The 27,272-nt window shown below is 41.1% G+C and overlaps 1 protein-coding gene across 2 annotated transcripts; it reads left to right on the top strand.

Moving 5' to 3' along the window:
- sptlc3 (serine palmitoyltransferase, long chain base subunit 3) lies at positions 1-26,472 on the top strand. Of its 2 annotated transcripts, none has more exons than XM_033614071.2 (12): positions 1-185; positions 2,718-2,909; positions 4,049-4,203; positions 5,591-5,739; positions 11,130-11,254; positions 12,723-12,816; positions 15,430-15,535; positions 16,814-17,033; positions 20,737-20,863; positions 22,737-22,872; positions 24,759-24,888; positions 25,009-26,472. In XM_033614071.2, the coding sequence occupies exons 1-12, from the start codon at positions 114-116 to the stop codon at positions 25,120-25,122; spliced, it is 1,620 nt and encodes a 539-aa protein (XP_033469962.1). In that variant the 5' UTR covers positions 1-113; the 3' UTR covers positions 25,123-26,472. The 2 variants fall into 2 exon arrangements, with proteins under 2 accessions (XP_033469962.1, XP_078016683.1); XM_078160557.1 differs by having other exon boundaries at positions 28-129.
- The last annotated feature ends 800 nt before the right edge of the window (positions 26,473-27,272 follow it).

Genomic DNA, 27,272 nt, shown 5'->3' with positions numbered 1-27,272 from the left:
GAAGCAACAAAAGGAGGAAGTCACCTTTGTAAGTGAAGTAAAGCTCACCGGTGGTTGTATTACCTGACAGTCAAACAGAGGACACAGTCAGTCGCTGCTGCGCGTCAAGGAATATGGCAAAGACTGCGGGTAAAGGCAACTTAAAACCACATTTGAACCAGAATGGCTATAACAGCAGGAGAGAGGTATGTCTGTCAGCGGCTGGATTTACTCACACAAACACGTTTGTGCGCCAGATTATTTCGTGCGTCTGTTTCACGCTTCCTGCGTAAAGTCATATATTTGTTACTATTTCCCTGCAGAGATTGTCTTGAAATTGAGCAGCAGTTACGGGGCTCTTTACCTGATACGACCTCTGTGACGTAGGCAAACTTTGTAACCCATAGAGGCTGCTCACCTGCTGCATATAAACCACCAAAATCACACCACCGCTATACTTAAAGCGTCCCAGGCTATATGCGCGTAAAATAAAGTTGTGCCATTGTGTCTTTTACGGTACCAATAGTTGTGACGTGATATTTAAGCAACCCAAAGCTCAATATGACGCTATTTACATTTTAAATAATTAAAAACTAACTGCATGATCTGCCTGCTGTCGTTCTTATTATAAAAGAATGGTTAGTTCCTCCAAAAAGAACAATGCAAACCAAACAGCAATAAATTAACAAACGACCCCGCCCTGAAACTCTTCCCTGTTGCAACAGCAGGTTTCTTTTGCCTTCAGGCTCAGTCTACAGGTGAGGAAGGTGAAGCCACTTTGTACTTTCGTTTACATTTGTGTTTGTTTACACTTAAGCCTTTTTATTACCTTTTGCCTCATTATGAAAGTTGGGTTACTTAAGTTTGGTGCAGATGTTTGTCTATGCAAATTAAGTCACCTGCTTTGAGGCTAAGATTTTTTTTATGTATAATCCCATACTTTATGGTTGTAATTTAACAATGTAGCATAACACCACTTGTAACGGTTTCACTTAGTCCAACAACTTAAGTTTTTATTTATATGTTTTTTGAATACTTTTAATGCCCGACACTCAAGCGATGGATTTACCTGAAGTCTGATATGACCATTAGCATCATGGTATCAGTTTTTGTGAAAGGAAGCATTAACTGGTGACTTTTCAAACCCTAGTTTAGTTAGTTAGTTACACTAGTTCAACAGCACTTACCACTGTTTTAAGATGCTTCCACAATCCTCTTTTCTGGACAGATAATTAAAAATAATATACTCACTGTGTTACACGAAAAATGATTTTGTTTATCTAAGCTGCAAGTGCTTCACCAAACAAACATGGCAGCTGGAAGTGACATATCTCCTTGGTGCTGCAGATGGTGTCAAACAACTGTGTTACCAAAACTGCAACCAACACAGGTTTATTTTATCAAGGCCAATATTGATGATATTTACATTTTCATAAGTATAAAGGTATTTATTAATTTTGTCGTTAGAGTCGTTCCAAATAAAGCCTCACTTTTGGCTGCCATCTTTAATTGAAATTTGTGCAAGTTGCATTGTTTCAACAGCTGTTAGTAAAATCTTTTTTATGCTGGTTTATGCAGCTACTTCTGCTTTCCAAAGCAGTGTATTCTCTGTTAACTCTCCTTAAGCATATTTTGACTTTCTTACATTTAGAAAAAGCATGACGCTTTGAGTCCAAATCGGCTTTTCAGTACTGTCATTTATGCTGGTTTATACTGTAGACTCAAATTATCCATTATTGTAAATCATCTTCTTTTTATTCAAATGTGAGCAATGCAAAAATGATCCCATATAGCAGCTTTTACTTGGCGTGACCTTGAATAATATGTGGGTGTCATGGTGGTGGTACCGTGGTTAGCCTTGTCACCTTGCAGCATGAGGGTTCAGCCAGCTGCAGCCCCTCTGTGTGGAGTTTGTATGTTTCTGCAGTCAGCATGGGTTTTCCCCAGTCTCTCTATCTTCCTCCTACAGTCTAAAGACATGCAGGTTAAGTTAATTGTTGACTCTAAATTGTACATAGGTGTGAATGTGAGTGTGATGTGTTGTATGTCTCTTCTCTTTGTGTCAGCCTTGTGATTGACTGGTGACCTGTCCAGGATGTACTGTACTGTACAGTGCTTTGCCTCTTCTCCAGTGTCAGCTGGGATATGCTCCAGCCCCCCGTGGCCATGTAAAGCAGGGGTGTCAAACATATATGGCCCATATGCCAGAGCTGATCCACCAATCCGGCCCACTAGTTGACTTTTTGCACGTGCAATATTGATGCATTTGTGAAGAATAAGAGCTACCAGGTGTCAGGAGCAAGTTAGTTAGTAGCCTGCTTCGTGTAAAATGCTGCTTTAGAGGCTTTTCCAGTCTTACCAGTAAAAAAATGTACTGTGGTCTTAGTTAAAGATATTTAACATTGTGCAAAATATCAACCAGCAGCTTCAGTACAAAGGAATCTGTGTTAAAACAGTATGGGTGGCATATTATTGCTGAAGCACTAGCAAAACATTTGGCAGTTTCTTCAGAGTTTGACACCCCTGCTGTAAAGGATAAGTGGTTACAGATAATGGATGGAATGGAAAGACTGAAAAATATGTGTTAGTGACGTCTGGAAGTGCAGCAGTAGGCCAATACCTCCCTCCTCCTCTCCCATCCCTTTGTTTGAAACCGAGCCACTTTTATTCAAACGGTATTGTTCTCTCTTGTCTTGTCTGCAATGTAAGAGAGCTTATGTGGGCCTCTTGTTGTATAGAAAAATGGCCCAGGGACTGGTGTCGCCTCCAGGCAGCACAGGCACGAGTCCTTTGAACAGGCCCCCATGTACGTGGCTGTCCTGACATACCTGGGCTTTGGCATTGTCACGCTGTTTGGCTACCTCAGAGATTTCCTCAGAGCCGTGGGCTTAGAGAAGTGCCACCTTGCCCAGGAAAGAGTGGAACAGAAGGTACGTAAAATCAGCACAAACATAGGCAAATTGCAGGCATATACACATACTGTAGACGCACGCATGCACTCAGACAGTTTGAATAGGGGAGCATGCACGCCTTGGGTGTCAACACTTTTTGTTTCCCCCTAATTATTTCAATTTTTGCTCTTAAGCTCCCTCTCTGCCTCCTTCCTTCATGTTCCTCTGCACTATAATGTTGCCATGGGTGAGACGGGACACCACAGAGAATATCTGTTGAAGACCTAATTAAATCTCAGAGGATTCAAGTTCTTTCTTCGTTACTGTGCTTCAGATCCTAGATAAGGCCCCAACACTGCCACATGAGAGCCATTGTATTACCATAGATATGATTTCTTAAATCTTAAAAACCACACTCACTGTTAGATAAGTTAGTAGTACTGATTTGTTTTGCGTGGCTCATATTAAAAAAAAAACCTGTAACCTTACAAAAACAAATGCTGTTAGCATGTTTGGTTATTATTTTGATAAGGCAGTGTGTCCATAGGCAGAGACAATAAAGCAGTCTCTCCAAGGAATAACCAGGCAGTTTGCTCCCTGTGTTTGACAACAATCATTTGCAGTGTGAAGTTAAGGTGAGACTGTAATGGTGGTGTCATTGGATCAGACATACAGAGGGGGGGCTAATGAAGGCAAATGCTCAAATAATCTTGGTAAGTAGCATTGTCAGGGGTTCACTGTGTGTGAAAACATACAGGCAGCGTAAAGACCACAGCAGTGTAGATCTGAATCTCCTACCAAGGTAAAAACTGAGAAGGCGGTTTGAATGTTTATGAGGTAATTACAGAAGTCACCTGCCGTGAGTACAAAGGTAGACACAATATAACGAACACCTGTGTGGTCATCAAGAGTTAGGGCATCTCACGTAAATGATATGAAGAGCCCCTATTTACAGGGCAAAGTGCTTTAAGAGGATGGGCAAGGGAATGTGTCGGGTCACAAAACTAAAGCAAATAATGCATAGTTTGTATTTTAATTTCAACATGGTACAACATAGAAACATGGAAGAGATTTGTTTTCCTTACGTCCACCTACTTTGTTGTATTGTTTCACCACTCTGTGACACTCTGGCACTGGCTTACTGTGAAGCTGTTGATGATGCTTCTCTTTGCTCTCAGGCTTTCATACCGCTTTATCAAGATTTTGAGAATTTTTACACTCGAAACTTGTACATGAGGGTACGAGACAACTGGAACCGTCCCATATGCAGCCTGCCGGGACCTGTATTTGACCTGATGGAGAGGGTGTCCGATGACTACAACTGGACCTTTAGGTATTCTCATCCAGTCATCTGTGATATAGTATACTAGACATATTCTAGTATAGGTCTACATACTGCTCAGCTCAAGAATGTTTTAAATGTCAATGCTAAAAAGCTTGTTAGTTTTTAATTTTAGATGTAGTCCATGTGTCATCAGTGAGGACATGTCAGTCCTAAATTCTTTGACACAAGTGAGGCAGCTCTGTGTTGCTCAGCAGGGTCAGGGAATACATAAGAGCCACAGGGAGCGGATGTGACATTATGAATCAGGAAAGAGGGGTAGTCAGGGTGGATTACATGTTTTAAGAGGTTCAACCTGACTGGAAAAAGTAGAAATGGAGCAGTCAGCTTGTCTTCAGTGGTTAAGTTTGGTGATAGGGTAAAGAGGTGTGGTGGCAAAACAACTATTTAATGAACAGTTTAAAGAAAAAGTCTTCACACGTCGACTGTCTTTCTTGAGTTTTAATAAGCGTTCATGAATGGAGTCACACACATGCAACCGCATGAACAGTCAGTCAGTGAGTGAGTGCCTAGATGTTCTTCAGCCATGCTATCTTTATAGTTCCCAAAACACATGCATGTAATAGTCAAAATATGTGGCACTCAGGTGGTTTCTGCAGTAAGCATCCCTAAGACACATCTCTTGAGGCTCACAAGGACACATAGTGTGGGAGCCTCCCTGGCACGTAACCTTTAACCTACTCCCATTAGGCCTCTGCTGTATCTAACACTGCAGTAACACAGTAACACATATCATTAGGTGAGAAGTTCAGTTTCATCAAAACAAGTAACCTTATACAACACATGCAGAACACACTATAGGTTAAAAAGGCTAAAATACCATAATTTTCCATCACAGAGGCATGAGGAACGGTTTGTAGTGGTGTGCAGGTTTACATGCGCAGTCAGAGGAAGTAGGTCAGTTGATGAAATGGAGCAGTTCTCCTAAAATACTGTTAAAACTCTGATGCTAATGCACAGTGAGGCTGTGCACTCTTGACAGACCACATGAACTTACATCAGCTTGCCTTATTGCAAGAAGCTATTACACACCTTCCATCTTTTCCCAATTTGCATGTTTATTTACATATTATAGGGCAGCATAATGAGTTGTGAATATTTGATTATATTCCCAAAAAGAAAATGTCCAAGGAAATTGGAATAATGAATGCCCATACACACGCAGTCACTGCTGTTTACCTTATATACAGTAAACATCGCTATAATTGCTCCTCATGAAATGAACTCCACTGACAAAGAAGCAAGTTCGTGATTAGCAATTTTCTTAATTGAATGTTGATTACTTTTTTAAATATGTAATTAATTCCCTGAGTGTGTGTGTAAGTAGAAAAAAGTAGGAGGCAACAGAAAGTAATTCCTAATGTTTACATGCTTGCAGGTTTACAGGGAGGACCATACCCAATGTCATCAACATGGGCTCTTACAACTACCTCGGTTTTGCTGAGAACAATGCTGATTTCCTGAAAACGGTGGCAGAGACGACACGTCAGTATGGGGTTAGTGTCTGCAGCACAAGGCAGGAAATAGGTGAGTCTGTGGTCAGTGTGCAGTGGTACAGATTTAAAAACTGTGTGGCACTTGTCTTCTTAAAGCTACAGTTCACTACAGAATCAAAAACATACATACTCACCTCTTACCTGTAGTGCTTTTTATCAATCTAGATTGTTTTGGTGTGAGCTGCCAAGGGTTAGAGATATCAGCCGTAGAGATGTCTGCCTTCTCTCCAATATAATGGAACTAGATGGCACTCGGCTTGTGGTGCTCAAAGTGCCAAAAAAATACATTTGAAAAACTCAACAGCAATGTCTCTTTCCAGAAATCATGACCTGGTTACTTAAGATAATCCACAGACCTTGTTGTGAACAGTTTCATGTAGGAACTATTTTCTTTTTACCAAACTACACCTGCCAACCATGTCACCACACAGAAGGAGACGTGCATCTACTCATGCATAAGAGGCTCATGCTTGTGACAGCGCAGGATGTAATCATAAATGGTGTCCCCCTCCACTGAGCTGTAACGTTAGCTACCTCAGTGGTGCCAGGTAAGCTAGCAGTAGATGCATACTTCCTCCTCTGTGGCGATTCAATTGACAGGTGTCGCTTGTAAGACAGAAAATAGTTCCTATGTGAAACCAGTCACAACAAGGTCTGTAGATTAGCAGAATCAGAAATACTTTATTGAGCCCCAGGTTAATTGTAAAACGTTACAGTCGCTCTGATGTATAGCATAGAGAATCATAGGACAGTAGAAATGTATGTAAAAATCTAAAAAGAATTTGCATCATGCTACAGTGTTTGACACTAGTATATAAAATATTTGAAAATATAGAAAATATGTATAATATGATAAGTATGAAATGTGTGTACAAATATGTGCATTATGCAATATTACAATGTATAAAAGCAGTATGGAATTTTTTAAAAATATCTATATTATGCTACAATGTACAACACAATATATACATGAATAGAAATATGAATAAAAAATACTATGAACAATATGTGCATTGTATGCTCATCAGGTGTGTTGTTGGTAAGAATAAATTATTATACTGAAAAGAATATTGCCCAGTTAAATTACTGCATAAATCTCTGTACAGTTAAGACAGTGTTGCACAGACTTATTGTACCTTTAAATCAGTATAATATATATATTGAAATATAATAAATAAATCATGGAATTAGAACTGCTGATGGCTGAATTAAGTCCAAGAGTGTTTGACACACTGAGGGAGGAGTTAAAAAAATTGATGGCTACAGGCAGGAGTGACCCTCTGTGGCACTCTACTGTGCATCTTAGGGGACTCTGGCACTGAATGTACTCCTGTGCTTGACCAGCACATCACTGAGTGGGTGGTAGACACTGTCCAAGATGACCCATAACTCAGACAGCATCTTCCATCTGTCTGACACTGCCACCAGAAAGTCCAGCTCCACCCTCACAATGTTTCTTGCCTTGCCGATGAGTTTGTTGAGTCTGTTGACATCTGCTCCCCTCAACCTGCTGCCCTAGCAAACAACAGCAAACGGGATAGCACAGACTCATTAAACATCCTCTCCATTGTCCAGCAGATGTCGGACGACCTCAGCCTCCTCAGAATCTAGAGGCGGCTCTGACACATGTTTGTTTTGTTTTTTTGCTTTAGTGCTATCGAGCTCCATTATATTGCAGAGAAGGCAAACATCTCTGTGGCCGATATCTCCAACCCTTCGCTAATCACACTAAAATAGTCTAGACTGATGAATAGCACTGCATGTAAGAAAATACGCATTGTTGATTTGGGGGCGAACTATCCCTTTTAAGTTAGTTTCAACAAGGGTATTCATTTTGTCTTGAGTGAAAAAGGTCCACTTCATAATTCAAGTTAAAAGCGCATATGGCAGGGAATGTTTTTTACTTCATCTTTCAGTGCCTCTCATTTCTTACATGTGCATCTATTTTAAAGTCTCTGGCAGACCTTGATGACACTGACTATAAGTTGAGTATCAAACTGGAAATAAAACTCCATCTCCCTCATCACATATGCCACGATTTATTATCTTTCTCATGAGTTATACTGCCCGCATGTTTAATTATCTTCCAGTGGCTGCAGTGTAATATGAATTATTCAACCTTTGTTGAATTATGTACCATTTGGGCATAAGCTGAGATCATTACATACTGGTCCACACTGGGAGGTGGGGGAAATTATATCATAGTGGAATGTAACATTATGAAACGCCCTGGACATTAGGCAGGATGCAAAAGGAATATATGTGAGGAGAGTGATGGAACAGAAAAGATCAGAAAGTGGGATCTGTGGCTTCAGAGGAATTTTGAATAATATTTTATCCTCTGAACTTTTACCCAGCTTCTGATGGTGTTTAAGTGCCTGCATGTGCCAGGATCTCATGTTCTGGCACAGCTGTGTTGCAGCAGTGAAATGTGACGGCTGTCAAAAGCTGCGTGTTTGCTGGTCAAACCCTGACAATGGGTAAACATTGTGGAGCTCACTAAACAGGACACTCTTAGCAAAGTTTACTTAAGAAAGGAGGTTCCTTTATTTCTCTGTTAGTGAGGTTTAGTTTATGGCACTTTTGACACTGTGCTGTGTATCTGCTGAGAGCAGGCTAGCAGAAGGTGAGCTGACATACAAGCTCAGAGTGGGTTGAGTGGCTGCGTGGTGTTTCATGATATCAGCAGTTTGACAAGAACAGAGAAAACTGGAGGAATTAAAGGGCATGTGATCATTCCTTAGACGTCGGTTTGTTAGAGTGCAAGTACCCCCCTCATGCGCAGACACACTCTCCTCTGCACCATCCATTATTCATCTATGTGATTTATTTATATGTTTATTTCTCTTTTAAAATGGGACTGTTTTTCCCTGGGTTTGTAATCTGTGTTTCAGCTGGCTCACAGAGAGGGTTAAGGAATAACAAGCATTTCTCCCCAGAGACCTTATTAAGCATCAATTATTAAAGACCCAAGTATCTCTGTAGTAGCAGTGACGCTATCACCAGTGTTTTCGTTCACATGTAGGGATTCGTATTGGTGTTATGCAGGATGTGGTTCTACTGAATTTACCAGCTCTCAGTTTATTTCAAACTAAAATGATGATGATTTAAAGAATATTTCACACTCTACTCTTGTCTGTGCCTCCGACATCCTCTCAAGATTTAAGGGAAAATGTTCTTGATGCAAGGTTCTTTTCAAATGTTTCATCTCATCTCCACTTCTACGTTATCTGATATTTAATTCTTTTAGAAACTGCAGTTCAGTTTTAGGCTTTTGGGTCAACTTCTAGAGATGATTGTTACGCAATGTCAAGTTCAGTTCAAAAGTTACTAAAAAATTCTAAATATTTCTTCCCCAATTCCCCTTCAGTATATGTAGCGCAGTGTGAGGTATTTTTGTTATTGGGTAGACGTGTTAAAGTAGATACAAAGTGCTCTGAAAGCATGCCCTGTGAGTAAACCGCCATGTCAAACATTCATAGATTTGTATTAATGGATAGCTCACGGTTCCTGCTTTTCCTACAATCATTAACATACAGTGTATTAGATAATGATGTCATGTAGTCAAATGAATGACAAAATACCAAGACATACTAAGTGCAGCTGCCACGCACATAATAGTAAGAATTTCACCATTATATGTACACTAATATACTAATGTACAGCTATAAGGCTGTTTTGTGTGTGTGTATGAGACTAAGCCATTGTTGTACTTTCTCTTGAGACTGCAGTCGAGATTGGTGATAGAAATTATTAACTCTTCCTGGCATTTCTTTCTCGTCTGGTTGTAAAGCCTTTGAAGAGAAACCTCAATCACAGGTTTTCAATGAAAGACACGGATTTAGCTTGGAGATTTGCAAACATAATCTTTATTGTCTCTCCACGATAATGCACCCCAACCTTGGCAGTTGTTATATAGCTTTTTTTTTTTTTTTTCAGTCAACAAGCTTTGATGATTGTGATGGCAGTATGGTGACCTTGGTAATTCAGAGGACAGGGGGCCACGCTTAATGAGATGCATGTGAATCAAGAAAAGTGAGTGGGATCTAATAAGGACCCTCCACTCTCTCTTACCTGAAGAGTATCCAGACTGCAGGCAGCCTTATGAGGTTAGCATATCAATAAGGAGGCAGGGCATCTCTATGAAGCCACAGCTGAGTAAAACGTTCTATACAGAGAGCGAATGCCGATGCAGTCTGATCAAAAACGCTGCACATGCCAGCAGGGGTTGTGAGCCTGAGTGGTTGAGGAAATGTATGAATCGATTTGACTGGGATCACCATAAAGGCAGAGCTGTTTCGCTGTGTTATAGTTTTATACACATCACTCCATTTTCCTGTCCTTCCTCAACCATTCAGTCTGTTTGAACTTTCTGATGCTTGCTTATGTGGTTACTGATTTTTATTGATTATGACTATAATGATTAATATCCCATATATGTTAAATCAATTCACTATTTTCTTAAGAATTGCCTCAGTGGCATTACATATCTCAAAGCCAGGCCAGATTATTATATTCACTGGTAACTTGTTTAATATTATAGTATTTCAAAGACCTACAAATATTTAAAGACATCTTTTTACTGACAGATTTACTGTGCTTCTGTTGTGATGGTGGCAGTTTTATCTTTACAGTGGTTATATAATTTATCATCAAAACACTTATCAACAGTTATGAAAGTACTATAGTACTACAGAGTAATATTTAACTCTATAGTATAACTAGTAACTACTATAGTAACTCTATAGTGAGTATACAGTGGGTTCAAATTTACTGAACCTATATGTTGTACTGTATTTCAACCATATATAACATTGCCCACAGCCAGCAGCAATAAAATACAGTACATATGAACCTTTCACTGCCTCCTCTCTCCCTGTAGCTCACAATTATAACAGCAGTTCTTTTTTTTATCAGCTGACCACAAGGGCAGTAATGAAAGCACCCCAGAGATGCCCGAAAATCCCACTTTTATTGCACAAAATAGAAAAACACCATGTCAGGCAACAGATTACAATCTGATCAATTTTCTAAATTAATTCTGGTCCCCCACCTGTCACATTGGGTTATAACAAACTGCCTCAGTCCCAAAATGTGCTGCACAACCATTTTAGACTTTGCACGGCTCGTCTCGATATCACCTGGGATGAAAAAGGGGGGTAGTTGAAGTAGATTACAAATACACCACATCTTGAATCTTTATAAATCTCTTCAAATGCCTAGAGTGTTTGGGGCTGGTGCTGCGTGTGCAGTTAGTCCAGGCTGTTGCATAAGGGTGTCTTGCTTTTTATCAGGAGGCAATCAAGTCTGTCAAAGTTTGCGATTGGATGATAAAAACTAGAAAACCCAAAGACATGATTAACAAACAAGTACAGTGATCTCGTCAGAGTGAGACATCTTTTTGTGATTTCTATCTTGTAGGTAACCTGAGCATCCATGAACAGCTGGAGCAACTTGTGGCCAATTTTCTCGGAGTAGAGTCCTCCATGACGTTTGGGATGGGTTTCGCCACCAACTCGATGAACATTCCAGCACTTGTTGGCAAGGTTTGTGATTTTACACCATTAATGCCACACACTGATTGTAGGAAATCCTGCTATACATGGGTATCATTTTTACAGCGCAGCAGAAATTAATCTAATTAGCCTAGCTTTTGTTCCTTTCTCGCATATGGCCTAAATTAATGAATAACAGTCAACTAAACTCAGCTGCGACACTCCCGACCCACCCCCATTAATTAAAATCATAATTAAACATTACAGTAGCCGCAAGGATGAGGCTCTGGGCATACATAGCTGCTTTCAGTCACATGACAAGGAAGGGCAGGTTTTGTTAAGAGCACAACTCAAGGGTATGATTACCCATACTCTGGCCTGGCGGCACACCAGCCTGGCTCACACAGACAGCCACGGGTTACCAGGGGCAACACACAGCATGAATATCTGTGATTGGACTGGACAGGGGAAGGGGAGGTTGACTCTTTAAGTGATGAGAACGGGGTCGTTTATGCAGCTCAAGAGGTGTAGCAGCCCCTTAGGCTGCAGCCCCCAGCAGTAACCCTGCAGGGGCTGGGGGGTCAACCCACACTGCCAACTCTATCCTACAGGGACAGGCTGTGCCAGGACAGGCCTCACTGTGCAGGCAGGGCTACATTAGAGTGACAGCTGCTGGTAGACCAGGGACCAGGCCAGCTGGACCCCAGGCCAAACTGAGGGTATCTGTCACCGAGACGGTGTCAACATACCCTCTACAAGAGTTCACTCAAACTAATGCAGTCAAATGCTTAGAGCTTCAGTGTTAAATATGCTAATGTTGTGGAGAGAATTTCCTGGAACAGCTGAATTAATTTGCATGCTGATTTTTATGGCATATTATGAAGTACCATACTCTCCATTATGAAAAATGTGATGTGTCTGTTAGTCGAAACTTCATCAGACATGAAAGAATTTCTGAATATGTGCAGTACATTCAGCTATTATCATACACAGAGGACCTACACATAGAGGATTATGATTGAGGCATGGAGGAGAATAGAGGGCTAACTTGTAATTGGCCAGGTGGATCCTTTTAGAGCAACAGATATTGTACAGAACGTTCTACAAGGACAAAGTACAACAGCATGAAGTACGCAGAAAAACAAGCAGCCTCTCAGAAAACAGACACAAGAGTATGGTTACGCAGCACACACAGCTACACTGATTTTCATCCATGTACAGTATACTGATGATAGTGTTTACAAGCTTTCTCCTGTGCGCAAGAGAGAATCTAATTGGCCCTGTCTCTAAGTGTAGACCATTAAATATGAAGCAACATTATACACTGTCTTTATACACTGCAAATATTATCATCTTATCAATAATGAAAGATTACAACCAAATAGTGTAATGTACTATACATACAAGAATTTTGTGGAGTTTGTAAGAAATTTTAATTTCCAGATTGCAGGAACATGTGATTCAGTTGTTTAACTGGAATTGAAATTTAATTAAATCTTTTCTCTCTGCTGATTTTCAGGGTTGTTTGATACTGAGCGATGAGCTCAATCACACATCTCTCATCTTAGGGGCCAGACTGTCAGGAGCGACCATCCGCGTGTTCAAGCACAACAGTAAGTCCAGTAACTCTTTCATGGGAACATAAGTCTCACAACCAGCCTGGCAGGTCTGGAATCTCTTTGTTTATTTTTTAATTCCAACGGGCGTTATCAATGGTTGTAGACCAAAATGCCTGTGAACTGGTTAGACCTATTATAAGTCAGAGCAATAAAACATAATGTAGCACTGAGCGACTGCAAATCACTAAAGCGTGATGCAGATGCAGCCATCATTGTTTTCAAAACTGCTCAATGGCACTCCTCTTTACTAAGCTAGGTTTATGCTCACTGTAGTGTCCCTGGCATGAGGATGAACGAGCCAAAAATGACATCATCACAGATTTAGCATAACACACAAAGGCTCCTCAAGTTTTCAGTCATCATATCAAACTCACCCTGTTTTAGATAAACTTTTGTGATTGGCTCGAAGCGGGCCAGGTCGGCTGCAAATCTGTTTGAACGGGAGGGGGACCAGACGCATCTGCCAGAGCAAATAAAACACGAGCTTGCAGATTGTCTGGTTCCCAGGCTACCTTACAACGACATGATACACAACGTTATTTAAGCTATAACCAATGTGGTGTTTCAGTTTGCCAGCATCTGTAACATTCATTGCTCCTGCCAAATAAACATTGCTGATGCATTTTGCCATAGATTATCTTTTGATGAAGTTTGGATTTCTGTTTGTGCAGCCACCTCTGATGCTCACATTATCTAGTTCTTCTTCTGTTCATTCCAAACTGTTGCTGCTGTGAGAAAAACACATTACTTTCTGTGCGGTACAGGATTTGCCTTAGGAAAGACCTACTTAACATTCTGTGTTTAGAGCAGCAAATGTAAAAAGCTTTAATGAAATGGGTTCAGCTTACAGTCACGACTGCGTTTTATTCCATGAGCAGCAGAGCAGCAAAACACAAGTTTGTTTATATGAAAATGTCATCTTACTTAGACTAAATGCTCTCTATTATTTTGTCAAAGTATACATTGTCAGTAGATGAATAGGGAGAATTATTTAGCATGAATGATACAACATTAATCACGCTTGCGTTGGAAACATCCACTGCTCTTTCAGGAGACAGGACAAATGAGCCGGTCCTCTGGCAGCAAATGTGTCCTGACAGGTACAAGCAGAGTCAGTTATGGGTCCTCCAAGCAGATCCCAGAGGTCTGTCTAAAGGCAAAGAGCCCTCAGGCACCTGAGTATCTGACCCCTCCCTGCTTTTATACCTCCAGCACCAGACACTCTTTTATTAGTGCAAGGCCAATATTTACTAAGAGGGTTCAACCGATCAACTCGGCCACATCAACAGATAAGTGAAAAAAAAATCTCTGTCTAAAATGTCTAATATCCCTTGTTTTTGTTTCAGTGGTGTGTGTTTAACATGGAAGGACGGGAATTCATGCCAGAGAGCAAATGAACTGGTTTGTCCAGTCTAGCTTTGTGAGACGTGTGTTGTAAATACTTCGAATAGTAATAGATAAAGGACGTTTATTTTGAAGGTTGGCGTAATTATTCGTTCAGATAATTACATGTATTTAATGGAAGGTTATGGCTTGTTTATAAAGCTGGTAGCATTTTTACATTCCCAGGGTCACTGCAAAGATAAGATAATAACATCTTTGTTGACATCCACAACTGTATGCACGTTTCTTATGGTAGCAAAGACTATCATCCCCCTCATCACAGTCATACAGTATCACGCATCAGGCCGTGTGGCTTATCTCAAATCAGTGCTTAACTGTGAAATAATCTTTTCCTCATTCTTGTCTGTGCACACAGCCCAGCCACTGTGGATTTCTCTTTCACTGTCTGGTTTCCTCAGTGTTGATACTGGTAATGTGAGGTGTACTCTGCTTTGCGGAGCTTCAGGAAGTGATTTTTATCAGAAGAGCGTCTGCTGCCTCTTCAGTAAACCTGTTTTTTTTTTTTGTGCTGAGGGAGCAATATCGATCATCTATGACAGATAATTAGCTGTGACAGGTTTACTCGCTGCTCGGCTGGAAATGGTTGGATTGCGGTCATACTTTGAATAATGCTGCTTTGCAAACCACAGTTATTCAACACTGCCATCTGCTGGCTTGCAGCAGAGGAACATTAATAGTGTAGCCATTGCATGGTATAAACTCTAAATGCCACAGGGAAATGATTTGGATGAAGCCAAAATTTTGATCCTAATTTTAAGCAACCATGCAGACTGCACTGAAGAGACCTTTGGCCAAACCCATATTTAGCTCAGTTAGTAATCCGCCCTGATACAGACATTGCAGGTGTTCATTAGCATCAGGCTGCAGAGGTATTTGCTGTGTGTAGTTTGTGGAAGGTGTTTCTGGCAGATAAAGTAGTGCTTTGTGTACTCTGTGAACTGCCCTGCCCTGTAGAAATTATTACTCAACTTACTGTGGTTGGCTTTTAGTTGGAGTTCCTTGCATCTAATTATTGCTACACTCTAAAAACAGGATGTGTTTCTATGTATAAAGTGTTTAATTGTACTTGATTTCATTGTACAAGACTAAACTACACTACAAACATCATTGTGTGTTAAGCTATTTGTTTTGTACCTTAATAAGGTTTGAAATTAGATTAGATTGTTGGGTTCTTGCCTGTTTCATCACTTTTTTTTCTCTCAGACATGCACAGTCTGGAGAAGATGCTGAGAGAGGCAGTGTGCTCTGGGCAGCCACGAACCCACAGGCCCTGGAAGAAGATCCTCATCATGGTGGAAGGCATCTATAGGTCAGCTGTCATTATACAACACACACACATCAGTGTAGTCGCTCTCTCGCAGACACATATCTTGGGGGTCAGTTGAGCCATTGTATCAATCTTTGTAAGTATAGGCTTCCAGGTGGTCTTTAGCAGAGTTTTTGCACAGCCAGGTAGAAATCTTAAATTGTAACCTGAGGAGAGCTTTCAGCCAGTGTTTAGCACTCCCTGTAATGGTCTCCTTTACAATTGCTTCCCTCTGTGTGTGTCTATGGTTGGGTACCGTTTCATTACAAGAGAGAAGAGCAAGGTGTTGTGTGTCTCTCTCAGGCCAGCAGTGAGCTATCCTGAGTCTTAGTGACCCTCTCCATCTGCTCATTAGCTCCAAATCAAGGCCAAATGGAGCCACCGAGATTGACTTGGCTACACCCCCAGTTCCAACTGTTTATCACGGCCATTTACTTCTCTCCTTTCTTCCCTCTTTTTACCCTCAAATGCACCATGCATTTCAGGCCTTTTGAACTAAAACACCACATATTTATTTTGCTTAATAGACAACTTAATTTCCCCTCCACACATTTACACAGTCGGTGAAGTTTACTAAATTGGTTTTTGACAACCTTCTTTTCAAATGAACAGGACAGTCTTGAACATGGCCATCAGTTGGTATCAATATGACTATTAGTTCCACAACGGTCCTGGTAATTTGAGAGACAACTTAATTGCATGTAATCATATTGCAATAATGTCTGATGTCAGACTCCGACATTAAAAAAACGCTGCCTTGCTGTACGGCACTGAAAGAACTAATGCTCCATCTATCGCCTCCCTGTAACATCAAAAGACTCAGATAAAGACTAAGCATGCTTAGCTATATCCTGGCCCTGCCTTTGATGTCCATGTCCGTCCTGGTGAAACCCTGTCTTGTGTCATTTGGGCTGCAGACGTTCTCAGCCATAGCAAGGATAGCAGGTCTGGGATTGCTCTATTTTCACCAGCCATATACTCACTCATACTGTCTGTTTGTAGCCTTAAAAGGCTTGCATCCGAGGGGAGGAAGAGATGGGAAAGAGGTGGGAGTAAAGTGAAAGAGGCCAGCAGAAAGATTCTTGGAAGATTGGTGTCAAATTATGTAATATGCACTTACAGATGTACAGATCCTCTGCAGTGGATAAAGTGAGGTCCAGGGTCAGATTCTTTTCCTTTTAAACCTGATCACCTGAACAGTCTGGCCTACAATTGATTAATGTGAGTGCCCACATTGTTTAATTTGTAACTGTATTCTTTGTTTGACTCTCGTCTCATTAGCATGGAGGGCTCAGTGGTGCGACTTCCTGAGATCATCGCTCTGAAGAACAAGTACAAAGCATATCTGTACCTAGACGAGGCCCACAGTATCGGAGCAGTGGGACCATCGGGGAGGGGCGTGACCGAGCTGTTTAATGTGAACCCAACTGACGTGGACGTGATGATGGGCACCTTCACCAAGAGCTTTGGGGCTGCTGGAGGCTATATCGCAGGGAAAAAGGTTACTGTGGATTTTGGGATTTTCTGTGTCAGCTCTCTCTGCTTTATTAATTTTACTGTAGTTGATATTCATATACTGCATATTGTTCTGTCATTCTGAATATAATTTGTACAATTTGTTTTTTTTTATCTTATGAGTTATATAAAGGGCTGGATATCAGTACTCCTTAACCTTAACTGAAATAACCCAATTAGTGTCAAAATGTCTCCACTCTAACGATAAGTGCAATTGAGCCTTTTGCACTGACTGTAGCAACTCCCCACCATATCAGCAAACTTTCTGATGCAGCCACCTCCATCTGCCCAATTAGCACCAGCTAACAAACACCCACATCTAACACCAAGCCAAAAAACAGTCCCAACAAACTCACACCAGCACTGAAACAGCTCAACTCTGTCATTAAACCCATAAATAACTGTTAGGCAACATTAGCTACGTGATGCTAACGCTTAGCCCCATCACTGTGTGTTTGCGGCCAGGCGGACTCTCGCAACTGTCCTCAGTGCAGAGCTCACACTCCTGCAGCAGCAGCTACAATCCATAAAGTCTTTGGTGAGGTGAAGTTAAAGGAAATGGCCACTTTAGAATGAAAATACGGACAGTACTTACTGACCCTCATGCTGACAAGAAGTCCAGTGTAGTTTTTTAATCCACAAAACTCGTTCGGGGTATCGGAGGATAACAGCTAGCCGGATTTTTCCATACACTTGAAGTGCATGGAACCCATGTCCAAAATCATTTTGAAAATGTAATAAAACTCCGCTAATGCATTTCAAAAACGTCAGAACGGCTCGTCCAACAGCAGGAAGGACTCATGAGAACAAGAACGTCTCTGAACATTCTCGAGTCTCGTGCGAGTTGCCATGTAAACACAGCACGCCTGCAGGCTAACTGACCACGGTGAGAATTTTTTTTTTTTTTTCTCAAGCCGTTCTGATGTTTTTGAAATGCATTAGCAGAGTTTTATTACATTTTCAAAATGATTTTGGATGTGGGTTCCATGCGCTTCACGTGTATGGAAAAATTCGGCTAGCTGTTATCCTCCGATACCCCGAACAAGTTTTGTGGATTAAAAAACTACACTGGACTTCTTGTCGGCATAAGGGTCAGTAAGTACTGTCTGTATTTTCATTCTAAAGTGCTCATTTCCTTTAAGCGTGGTGTATTTGATGGAGTTGCAGTCCAGCATGCCGAGATGCCACCAAAACATTCAAAAGTATGGCTATACACTACAAGCCTCTCCATTCACATCATTGGTATCGCCTAAAGTACTGTATTGGTATCAGTATCACTTTACGGATACTGGTACTAGTGTTTTTAAATGATGCCCAGCCCTAGTTATAAATATACATTTAATCATTTTACACCTGAGAATTTTTGTTTACAGAATTTCATTCTAAAACTTAATTTTCTTCCACACATTTTCTATTAAGGTAGGCCATATTCAGAACACTTTATTGCCTCAAGTTTTTGTGTTTAATCACATAGCTGGCTGTAAAGAGTAAATGTAAACAAGAGGAGAGAGAGGCAGGGAAAGGCAATGTTATTTGTTTTGCATATTTCAACACGACAATTCAGTGCTTTATATTAAAGAAGATATAAGAGAAACACAAGACAGTATAAAAAAGACACATACAGAGAAAGGGCTTAAAATAGAAGACAAAAACAAGCTGAAATAGTTTAATGTAATGTAATTCATCATCACTGTTTTAAGTGATATCCAAATCACCAGTTCGTGGTACACCTGTAAAAAAACTGAATTAGCAAACACTGCAGTAGACCTGCTGATTTTCCAGTCAGGCAGAAACTAGTCTGGTTGCTATGCAAAAATAATCCCCCTGGACACAAACGGGGTCAAGATACATTTCAAAATGTACGTAGGTGGGATTAATCACACAGAAACAATTCCAACAGCTTTAGGCAAGTTGCCATTCTTAGAAAATAACTGAGCTGAATTTTTAAAACTTTCTTGACATTGTTTATACAACCTGGCAGCCATTGTCTGTATACAGGAACAGTGTTAACCCATTTGGCTCCAAAGCAGGTTAGAACACATCGTACAAAATATTGATTTTACCCAGGTCTTTATTTAAAGATGTGTGGGACTCAATCATACACACTTCATTACACCCCACCTCTCTTGTAGCTCTCACGTGTCCAACAAATGTTCCCCAGGCTGTGACTCCGGGCCTTTATAATTCTTTTTTACTCCATTAAAAAGTACACTTTAGTACATAACCACATTGGTTTTGTGGCAGTTGATTAGAAAGCAACGGAGGAAACGGCCATGTTGCTTGAATTAGGTATTCAGAGAGGGACCCTTCCTGCCATTGCCTTTATGTCGGCTCAGCCCTGCTCTGCCATAATAAGAAGGTAAAGCTGGCAGAGGGCCAGCCCCTTCTTGTGGCGGGCGTCGGAACTGCGCTCCAGATTTAACAGGATGACTTTTAATAAGCATGATAATGTTTGAAGTAAGAACACTGTGCCTGGTTTGACAGCTGGCTGTAGTAAACCCCTGAAAGAAACAGGCAGGAAAAGAGAGAGAAAGCCTTTAGATTTGACGTATTTGTTGTTGTGGTGAAATCCCCCAAATCCTACATTAAGTGGATGCGGGTTGACCGACAAAAGACTCTGCAGATGTGCTCTGGAAAACAGTCATGTTACAGCTATTTTATGAGAGTACCAAAAATAAATATCCCAGTACATACACTTCAAGCTCCTTCTAATTCACTTCAACCTTGCATGAAAGAGGCTTTTATTCATTAACCCTTTACTCAAAACTGGGATTGCACTGAGATTAGGTTATTAAATACATCCGTTGAAGAACCAAGTAGTGTGTGTGGTGTTCTGGCACAGCTCCTGCTCTGTGGCACTGTGGACATGTATCACCACATCAGTATTGTGGCCACCTTGCGGCTGAGGAAACACTCTAAGCTGTCACTCCACACCCGCAGACGTGAGATGGATTTCGGACATGTTCTCTTAACTGGTTTATCTTGGTCGCACCAAAATCCTGCGGGGCCCCTAAAGCGGTGAAAATCCCCCAGCTTTAAACGAAAACAGATGTCAGGTTGTTTCAGGGTTCTTATCCTACGTTTGAGCATTTCCCCTAAAATCCCCTCCCCTCTTATGTGTGAGGAAGCCGCAGCCGCCGCCCAGTGGGGACAGATGGCGGTGAGTGGAAATGGTGGCCAGACAGCATCTCCGGCTATGTGTCATCACCCTGCACCCGCTGGCCACTGCGCAGCCACTGAGCAGCAGCCCATCACAGCTTCAGGCCCCGATCCCAACCTCAGACCACTTACACACACGTGCTCCAGGGACCCATGACCGAATCGTTTTCCTGAAATCCTGCTCTTCTCTTGACAACCATTCACAGAATTAATCTCCTGCTGACATTTACGAATAATGAGCATGGCAGTCCTCATTCTGGCTCATTTCAGCAATGGTTCTTTCTCAAATTAGTGCGCTGGCTACCTTAGAGTAGAGAGCAGGGACAGGTCCAGAGCTATTTTACAGTCAATGCCAAGACATTCATAATGACAGAAAAATGACTTGAGGTATTTTAATTGATTTTCAGGTGTTGAGCTCGCTCTAGTGGTGCTAAAATAAAAGTGCAGGGAAGTGCAGTTCTGAGAATACATATTATTACATATATATTTAATCAGTGTTTTTACAAAAATGTCTCTGTCCTGTGTTGCAGGAGCTGGTGGACTACCTGCGCAGTCACTCTCACAGTGCAGTATATGCCTCGGCCATGTCCCCTCCTGTCACTGAGCAGATCATACGCGCCATGAAGTGCATCATGGGAAAAGACGGGAGCACAGAGGGTGAGTGTCTTAGTTCACCGCGACTCCCACCAGTGAACGTCACCCTCAATTTCAGTCTTATTATCCACATGCTCGTCAAACCTGATGTTCTTTACACAGACAAATATTATGTCTGGCTTATAAAAATTTTTACACCTTAATATAATTTTTTATGGAAACAATAGCAAACCAAATCCAGAGGATAGCACCAATGTTAACATGAGGAGTAAGTCCAGACCTGCAGGGAAAGACAAACAGCTGCTTGGTCAGAAAATGTGGTTGCAATTACAGGGGTCTGCAGTGGTAGGAAAAGGGGGGACATGCAGTCCCTGAGCACACGTGACCTTAACGTGGAGGAAATCATTTTCATGTGTGTGTTGTGAGGAACACTGTACCGCTGAAAAGTTTCTGCTTTAATGGCATCAGACACAAGGGCAGGGAAGTAGTCATTACCAGACCGGTTGCGATACTGCCAGAGCAATTCTTCTTGAGTTATTATAGTTTTAGTTCTGGCAGTAGTAGTAGTAGTAGTATATGTAGTGGTGGAGGTAGTAGTGGAAGGTAAATGGCAGATATTTACACACTTACAGTAACAGCCATGTTAACTGCGTGGGATACAAAAATACATGTCTGTCGTGGGGTGCTGTAATGGGTTAATCACTTCAAGGACCAAAGCCTGGTGTCTCATGGTTGAGGTGTATTGTAGCTTCATGCAAAGATGAGTAACTTTCTCATCTGGCTCTGAACCAGACATGCTTTGCATCTGACGTAGCCCAGCGAAATAGCTGTTGTGGAAAAATGAGTCTTGACCTGTCTTATAGAGGGCAGGGAACACAGCAAACACTGCAGTCTTTCACCACATTAGCTCCAGCATCCATCACAAAACCATAAAAGCCCACTCTGACAGGAAGTTTTCTCTGTACATATATATATATATATATATATATATATATGCCGGATACCTTTTTATTCCTCTTTCTCTCAGCCTTCCCAGTCCCCCTCACCTTTCTCAACTATGTTGAATTTCGCACTTTAAAGCAAACTGGTGGCAACGGCTCTGAAACATGGGGAAAAAACCCTGACAGACAGCAACATCCACACATTCTCACCTACTCATATGATTTCTGAGTCTGGCAGCAGGTTTTTGACCCCCATGCCCTCTATCTAAGCAGAGAGGAACAATTTACAAAATGGGGCCTGCTTTTTGGCAGATGCCTGAATGTTGTGTTTTTTTTTCCTCCCTCCCTCTTTCTCTTTCTCTCTGCTGAGATAAGGGGATTTAAAGTGCTCTCTTACATCCCCATGAAAGAACTGCCAATCTGTTCCCAGGTAATCAGAGGGAAACAGAGTTGTGTTCCAAGGCTGGGCCATGCCAAACTGTGCTACAGCCACAGAGCGCCAGGCTCCCCAGTGATTCACATCATCTGAAAACACAGGGGGTTAGCAGGGCAACCCGCCTCTGCTGTCTTTGATTCTAATACATTTATCTGAAATACATGTGATCCTTTAGCATTATTTGTATTCCGTTTCAGTCATGGCTTCGAGCCAGTGGCAGTCCACAGTCACTCATTTTGTGCGAAATCCATCGTATCCAATTTGCAAACCCTCATTTTGGCAACGCGCGAGTGCGTATACCATGCCGTCAGACGGACAAAACTGAACCATCTGCTGCTGCAGCTGAGTTGTAATCATGAGCAAGTTCATAGCGGAGGCTGGAATGGCCCAGATGGAGGTGCAGGACTCAGGATGAGATGGCACTGCAGAGAACTCACACTACATTAGCTACCACTGACAGGTGATGTCCCTCCCTGCAGGGGACAGGAGAAATACGCATAAAACAGTGAGTTGGTGTTTTACTCATGTACATCTGGTGGTGTCCTTGTTTTAATTGGAGGCATTAGACGGATCCGCCAACTGGCAGAGAACACCAGATACTTCAGGGCCAGACTGAAGGAGATGGGCTTCATCATCTACGGCAATGATGACTCACCTGTGGTTCCCATCCTGCTCTACATGCCAGGCAAAGTGGTGTAAGTACACTTAAACTCTCCCCAAAAACACTTACCTCTTTTAGAGTAGTGTAAGATTGTCAGGAAATTCATTCTGCGTAGACTAATCTGAAACAATGAATATCAACTTCACTATCCTTTGTTGTCACAAGCAATTTCAGGTCAGCTCACTGTGTGTCATCACTAAGTGATTTGGATGGTTGCCATATTACACACTCCAGAGTTTCCATGAATCAGTAGTGTAGACTGGGTTCCTGTAACCACTTAAGAGGCAACATCAGGTATTGATTAGGTATAATCCAGGATTGCTTTAGCCACTCAGGTATAATCAATTGGGTATAAAGTGTCTTTCAATGCGAGTCACCATTAATATCCATGAAAAGGCCAGTTCCACCCAATATAATCAGTAGCTTCTGATTTTACATCGCTCCGTTTTCATGAGCATTAATGATGATTGGGAAAAAAGTCCATCAGTCTTATCCTTAAATATTATTTTTTAAATAATTTTAAAGCAATTTCACTGTTATTTTCCGTTCAAAGCTGTCTGGAAATGTTGTCTTGTAACAACACTTAAGTGCATTTCTCAGGCATTGCATAACAACTGTATTAAAGCTATGTGTCCGTAGCTACTTTGCTATATCAGATCTACTTCTAGTCATTTACTTGTTACCCTTTTTGGATTATTGCTGTCCTAATGACTTAAGTTGATCTTAAAGATGTTGCCATTAAATTGAGATTCTGGACTAGCTCTGCACGCAAATTACACATCATCTAAAATATGGAAAACCATTCAAGTTTGCAGTGTCAGATTTATTTAATCCGTTTTAGAGCACATTTTAAAGGGGAAGTTCACCCCAAAATCAAAAATCCATATTTTTCCTCTTACCTGTAGTGCTGTTTATCAGTCTAGGTTGTTTTGTTGTGAGTTGCCGAGTGTTGGAGATATCAGCCATAGAGATGTCTGCCTTCTCTCCAATATTATGGAACTAGATGGCACTCAGCTTGTGGTGTTCAATGTTTCAAACAAAACATTTGAAAAACTTAACAGCAATATCTCTGTCCAGAAGTCATGACCCAGCTGCTCAAGATAATCCACAGACCTTGTTGTGAGCAGTTTCATGTAGGAACTATTTTCTCTCTATCGAAGTACACCCATCAACTGTATCACTGCGCAGAAGGAAGTGTGCATCTATTCATGGCAGAGAGGCTCAAGATGTAAATATTAATGGTGTCCTTCTCAGCTGAGCTGTAACATACTTCGCTCAGAGGTGCATCTCACATCTCTACGGCCAACAACTTTATCACTCGGCAACTAACACTAAAACAATTTAGACTGATAAATTGCACTACAGGTAAAAATGAATTTTTGAGTTTGGGGTGAACTGTCCCTTTAGGGTTTGAACTCTCTGAACTGTCTACTTCACCACAAAATGAAGAGGTATTCAGTGCTTGGACTCATTAAAGTAAAAGTCATCAGAGATATGTTGCTTCTAGCCCTTCAAAATTGTTAGTTATGTGTTCTTTTTAATTTATCAACACCACACATCCCAGCTACATAATTAAGGATTTGGAGGGGCTCGAAGAAGCAACATTCCATGTTTCTTTTAATGTGATGAGTAAAAGCGGCAAATGCTCCATCATCCTGAGGTGGCTTTTGGGGCCTCTGCACATGTTGGAGACTTCAAACCTTAAATATGTGAGAAGTATGTAAGAAATGTGAGATAAGTTGTTGTTTAGTCTTGTATGCTGTGAGTGACTATTGATTTTTCACCCTGATTCTATTGCTGTGTGTTGTATAATCTAGAATATAATCTAATTCAGTCAGAGGTCTGTATATGACAAAAAGAACCACTTTAGTTTCTTTTTTTTTCATTTCATTTCATTTTATTTTATTTTTTGCTGACCAGGGCTTTTGCTCGAGAAATGCTGGAGAGGAAAATTGGTGTTGTAGTGGTCGGCTTCCCGGCTACACCGATTACAGAGGCCCGAGCTCGCTTCTGTCTGTCTGCAGCACACACCAGAGCCATGCTGAACCAGGTATACACACACACAAATATTTAACAACATCAAATTCCTCACTGAGGGTATTTTAAAGGGTATTTTTCACCTGAATCAAACATATACACACATGCTCTGAGACTTTTCCTTCACCCTTAGGTGCTGCACCATCTGAACGAGGTGGGAGACACTCTCTGCCTGAAGTTCTCACGGCTGAAATATACCCCGAGTCCTGACCTCTATGATGAGACAGACTTTGAGCTGGACAGCTGATATGACCCCTGACACCTTCATTTCACAGTGTCAAAACCAAGTGTCCGCGCCGCAGCAGACCCGTAAACACACAGTGCAGAGTAACACCCACGTCTCACTGCACGAGAGGCAGCCAAATGTTTAGCAGCTGCTTTTTATACATTTGTACAACATTTTGATTTGACAGAACACTTATTTTTGCTTCCTTACAAGAGACTCTATTTGAACTATTTAAATGTTTTATTTCTAAATACATATATATATATGTAAATACAAACATGAAATTATTGCACAGGCATTGCAGGATTGGTGTCAAACTCAAATGCATTGTAAAATATTTTGAGTCATTTAGCCTTTTATATTGAGACATCATTCTAAATACTTGTTTCTATATTAAGCACTGAAAACTGCTTATCATAATTTATTGTCACCATTTACAGTATGTAGGATTTAGGGGGTATATATTGGCAGAAATGTAATATGTATGTTTTCTTTTGTTACCTTAGAATGAGCCATTTATATCTACACAGGAAGCAGGTCCTCATCCACAAAGTCCGCCATGTTGCACTGCCATGTTTCTACAGTAGACTAGAATGGACAAACCAAACACTGGTGCTAGACAGGGCCATCTGCGTTTTCGTGTTGGCCTCCGTAGTTAGCATCTCCTCCGTGATGAGCCGAACAGCCTCTGAGAAACACTGATATGTAATGTGAAACTGCTTTATTCATTGTTTTCAGTGATTCACAAATGATGGATCGCGGTCCTAAAGTGGATCATGGGTCCATTCTGAAAAGACCGCAAGTCACTTGCAAACACTATTTTTAAGTACAGTGAATTTCCTGCACAGAGCTTTTATTTTGAAGTGCCATTTCCTGCGACTTGACAGAGACAAACTAGCTGGGCAACATGGCCAAAGGCAAGTATGATGCTGTATATATTACACTGTTTGGACCTTTAACTAGTGTCTAAGGAGATATCTGGACACCATGGCTGGACTGATTTAAATCACCAGAGAGGAAGAGACCTCTGCAGTTAATCGGCTCCCACTAAAAACCTCCTGAACAATAAACCCTGAAGGAATTTTAACCGGGAGAATTTTCTGCTGGTTGCAACCTGCAATCCTCACTGCTAGATGTCACTAAATTCCCCTAAATCCTACATACTGCTCCTTTAAAAGATGCCAGTGGTGGTCATTATTGTGAGGAGTCCCATTTACTTCCTGTACATGGAGAAGTATTTAAAAGTTATGGAAAAGGCATTTGTAGGTTGACATTTCCCCTGTAGCGCACTGCTGCATTGCTAAAATATTGTGTTTGCTGATACCTATTTTTATTTTATTTCCAATAAAACACAAATATTGCACACAAAAACTTCCTGAATTGGTTTTGGCATAGAAAGCCAGATTAATTATCCAGATGACAGGCTTCTTAAAAGTCCTGAACCTTCCCTTTGGAACTGCATTAATTTCCTGACACATGATTATTTACACTACTCAAGGCTGAAGTGACTGAGCAAACGATGACGAAGATGCCTGTTGTGCTCCACAGTGAACTGTTTTTGTAAAACTTTCCTCAGTGTAACACCACTTTGATCTGTAAATAATAGATCACACAGCAATTACTTAACTACTGAGCTAAATCTCAACAAACCCCGTGCGAGAAAAAAGGTGTTATGGCTTGTTTCGTGGCGAGACTTCTCATCGTCACCAAGTCTTAACAGCTTAATTGTTGATGTTTTAAAGACCCGCTGTTCTCTTTCACACACAGACTGTGTAACAGTCGTGAAGGTAAGCATGCAGAGTATGCGGCACCTGAGCCAACAGAAACCTAACCTGGCAATTAGCGCTGAACTCTAAATTCTCGTGGTATGGGGTAATCATTTGATTAACACAGGAAGGATTATAGATGGATGATAAATGTGTTTTCACAATGTGTCAGATTGGGTCTAGTCGACACTTGTTTGCCCTCAGGACGTTACCGTGTTTGTGCTTTTTTTCCTCCTCATAAACAACATAGTGATGACATTTTACAACATGGAACTAAAATGCAATATGCAAATCTTTGGGAAAAACATGTTGGATGAACTGTAAACATAAGAAATTAAAGAAAAAAAAACTAAAAGAGAAAACTATTGAAATGTCTGGACCATACCAGATCATTTTGTTCTGTGA

This window comes from Epinephelus lanceolatus, chromosome 17 (assembly GCF_041903045.1).
Source record: "Epinephelus lanceolatus isolate andai-2023 chromosome 17, ASM4190304v1, whole genome shotgun sequence".
Taxonomy (NCBI): Eukaryota; Metazoa; Chordata; class Actinopteri; order Perciformes; family Serranidae; genus Epinephelus; species Epinephelus lanceolatus.
Note: the sequence above shows the minus strand (reverse complement) of the source record. Positions and strands in the feature narration are given on the sequence as shown.